General features: G+C 34.0%; 1 protein-coding gene across 2 annotated transcripts in view; it reads left to right on the top strand.

Moving 5' to 3' along the window:
* ubac1 (UBA domain containing 1) overlaps positions 1–2,329 on the top strand; it is a 10,042-nt gene extending 7,713 nt beyond the window's left edge. For both annotated transcript variants that reach the window (XM_014024006.1, XM_014024007.1), the window contains exon 10: positions 46–2,329. In XM_014024006.1, coding sequence (XP_013879460.1) covers positions 46–161 — 116 coding nt within the window. In that variant the 3' untranslated portion in view covers positions 162–2,329. The remainder of the gene's footprint in view (positions 1–45) is intronic.
* Positions 2,330–2,957: the final 628 nt, after the last annotated feature.

The raw sequence follows: 2,957 nt of genomic DNA on the forward strand, positions 1-2,957 counted from the left end.
TGTGTGTGTGTGTGTGTGTGTGTGTGTGTGTGTGTGTGTGTGTAGCGTTTGAAGACATGCTGGAGAATCCACTTAACAGCACCCAGTGGATGAACGACCCTGAAACCGGCCCTGTAATGCTCCAAATATCCAGAATCTTCCAGACTCTCAATCGCACATAAAAGCCTTCTGGTGACCCCTGTGTAATTGTTTTAGAGTGTGCGTGCCTGTATGTGTGTGTGTTTAATCATACTGGAAATTTAGGTATGAATGTGACAAGAGTATACATTTGTTTTGTTTCTCTTTTGCCTTGTGAAGACAAAATCAGAGGAGTCAAAGTATGAATTAAGTTGTTACACTATTTATAATAACTATACAGTAAAAAAACACTTATATAAAACAAATATTATTACAGTAATAATGTAAATTGAGATTTAATATGTTGTTTTTACATTTTAATGGTAACAATTTATAGGTATGACGGACATGATTTATTTTCTATCATTTCTCCACGTGCAGAAATGACATCAAACATCAGTTTAATGTTTACACTTCTGATAAAACTGTTTTTGTATGATTTACAATATTTAAATATCAATTACAGTTGTCTGTCTCTTCAAATTGTTACATTTCATTAATCATGAATGTGTGGCAGACCTCTGTCACTGTYGTGTGTAGGGTTTCTTCTTCCCATGTTAACTTTACGTTAAACCGCGGGTTATTATCTTGAGTCGAGTGGAGCTCTTTGAAAATGGGCTTTCAGATACCTCTGTCCGTTCACACCTGTGAGGTCACCATAAGTCACCTGCCTCTCACGTCAAAGACAATAATCTTTGTCTTTTATCAAATGTATTTGACTTTTGTTTGCCTTTTTAAGAGAAAAACTGTACTCTAAACTGTATGTTTGTCCTGATTTTACAAGATGTTACTGTAAGCCTGTGTGTTTTCTCGTCAGTGTTGACTTGAATGTCATAATATCATGYCGTGCTCATTTAGCACTCGTTCACTTATTTAAATACTGCTCACTGCAGCACAGAGGAAGTAAAAAAGAAGGGTTTCGTTTGAAGTGGGATCTTTAAATGGAGCTGAGCTTGAACAAAAGGGGTTTGCCTTTTTAACCTTTAATTTGAATGATAAACGATGTGTGTTCGGCTCACGCGAGGTACAAGCATCCTAAAGACATTTAAGCTGAGATACAACCCGTGTAGATGTTTAAGTTTCCTGTTTTCTTTTGAAAGAAATGAACATTTTATGCTGTCAACCAAATCAAAAATGTTCCTGTATACATGCCTTGTCACCAGTTATACCCAAGGGAGAAAAAAAAACTTTCTGTGCAATAATAATGACTTATAAAGACATATATTTGATCTGAGTATTAGGGTATTTGACCTGAAAGAGTTGATGTGTTCTACGATATTAGCCTTTGCATTGAATACTAAAAGACTCTTGCTCTAAGTTGGGGATTTTTTGGCTGTTGTTAGTTATAATAAGACTTTAGAAATGAATATGGAGCGTGTTTTATTTTATTTTGTTTTGGCCAAGCTTTTGAGTGTTTTTATTCTGTATTTAAAATGTAGTACTGATGTGACTTTCTGCTCAGGGAGGCTTAGATTGTTCTTATGGCAAACCCCTGCTCACCTCCATCTGGCTTTAATGAATTACTCTAGATAGAACCTCGTTAATGAATAAGAACGACTCAAAACATGGTTTCATACATGCAATATCTGAAAATATTTAAATGTATTTTTTTTGTTGTTTTTGGAGAGTTGTTTTGTTTGAACTATGTTTTATTACATTATTTATATTAAAGCCAAACTAGTAACATGATCTTATTTATAATATTTTTAGCACACCTCAAAGCTAMTCTTCAAATGTGAAAATAAAAATGCTTCAAATGTTGTTTTTACAAACTATACTATAAACGTGCTTAATCTAAAATTGGTGGTGTAGTGTGATTTCAAGTGGTGCAACATGTTTGATCAAAGATGGATTTTTACAAGCTTCGAAACGTAAACAGACCTTCATCACAGTGTTGTGAATCATTCATTGGAAGAATGTGCATTTAAGGGGAAAAAAGAGAATAAAGACTTTTTTTTTTTTAGAAATATTTAGCCGGAACCAAAACGATCAAAGTGAACTTAACTGCTTTTTGGATACTGAAGATAAAGCTGGAGTAATCTGTTATTTTTCACTCCATTATTAATGCAACACTGTGCCGGATTAATAACCTATGCAATTTACTCAATGCCTGTTTTTTTTTTTTTTTTTTTTGTGTGTGTGTGTGTCTAAAAACCTCAAGGCTATTGGCATCTAAATCACCTTCACATTAAAGTTATTTTATGTGGCTGTATTCACTGGATTCTGTTTGGTCTCAGTTTATGTAAGAAATGCATTTGGGAAGCAGTGAATCAATGTAAAGTTAGAACTTAAGACATCTTAAGATGTTTCTTACATTRTATCTGTAATATCTTCTGCATGTGTCAGAAGGAATTGTAACATGATATAGCCACTGTGTAACACTGGGAGTAAAGCTAGGTTGCTCCAGTTCGTATGGTTTTGAACTTCTTGGAACTGAGTCAGAGTAAATATTTTTGAAATAGCATGCAATCTGGATACTTCACGAGCCACCATCTACCGGTAATACTGTATGTATTTAGCCCAAAGCTATTAATTGTTTTCTGAAGCAGGAGTAGAGCACTGAATTTAAAMTTTATATGAACCAAAAACTTCATTTAATACATTTGTCCAATTTAGTAGAACTAATGAAAGTATATCAGCATGCCGTAGTCAGTTCAGTTGTTTCCCACCATCAAACATACGATTAACAACCAGCCAACTAGTTTTTTTTTTTTGTATTTTCTGAAAACATTTAAATGTTTTTTCCCTTCACATAGCAGCACTAGATGTCAGCAGTGGACAATATTACAAGGGTGACCAATGACCACAGTGATTATACAAACACCAGATATATATATATA

This window comes from Austrofundulus limnaeus, unplaced genomic scaffold (genome assembly GCF_001266775.1).
Source record: "Austrofundulus limnaeus strain Quisiro unplaced genomic scaffold, Austrofundulus_limnaeus-1.0 Scaffold403, whole genome shotgun sequence".
Lineage (NCBI taxonomy): Eukaryota > Metazoa > Chordata > Actinopteri > Cyprinodontiformes > Rivulidae > Austrofundulus > Austrofundulus limnaeus.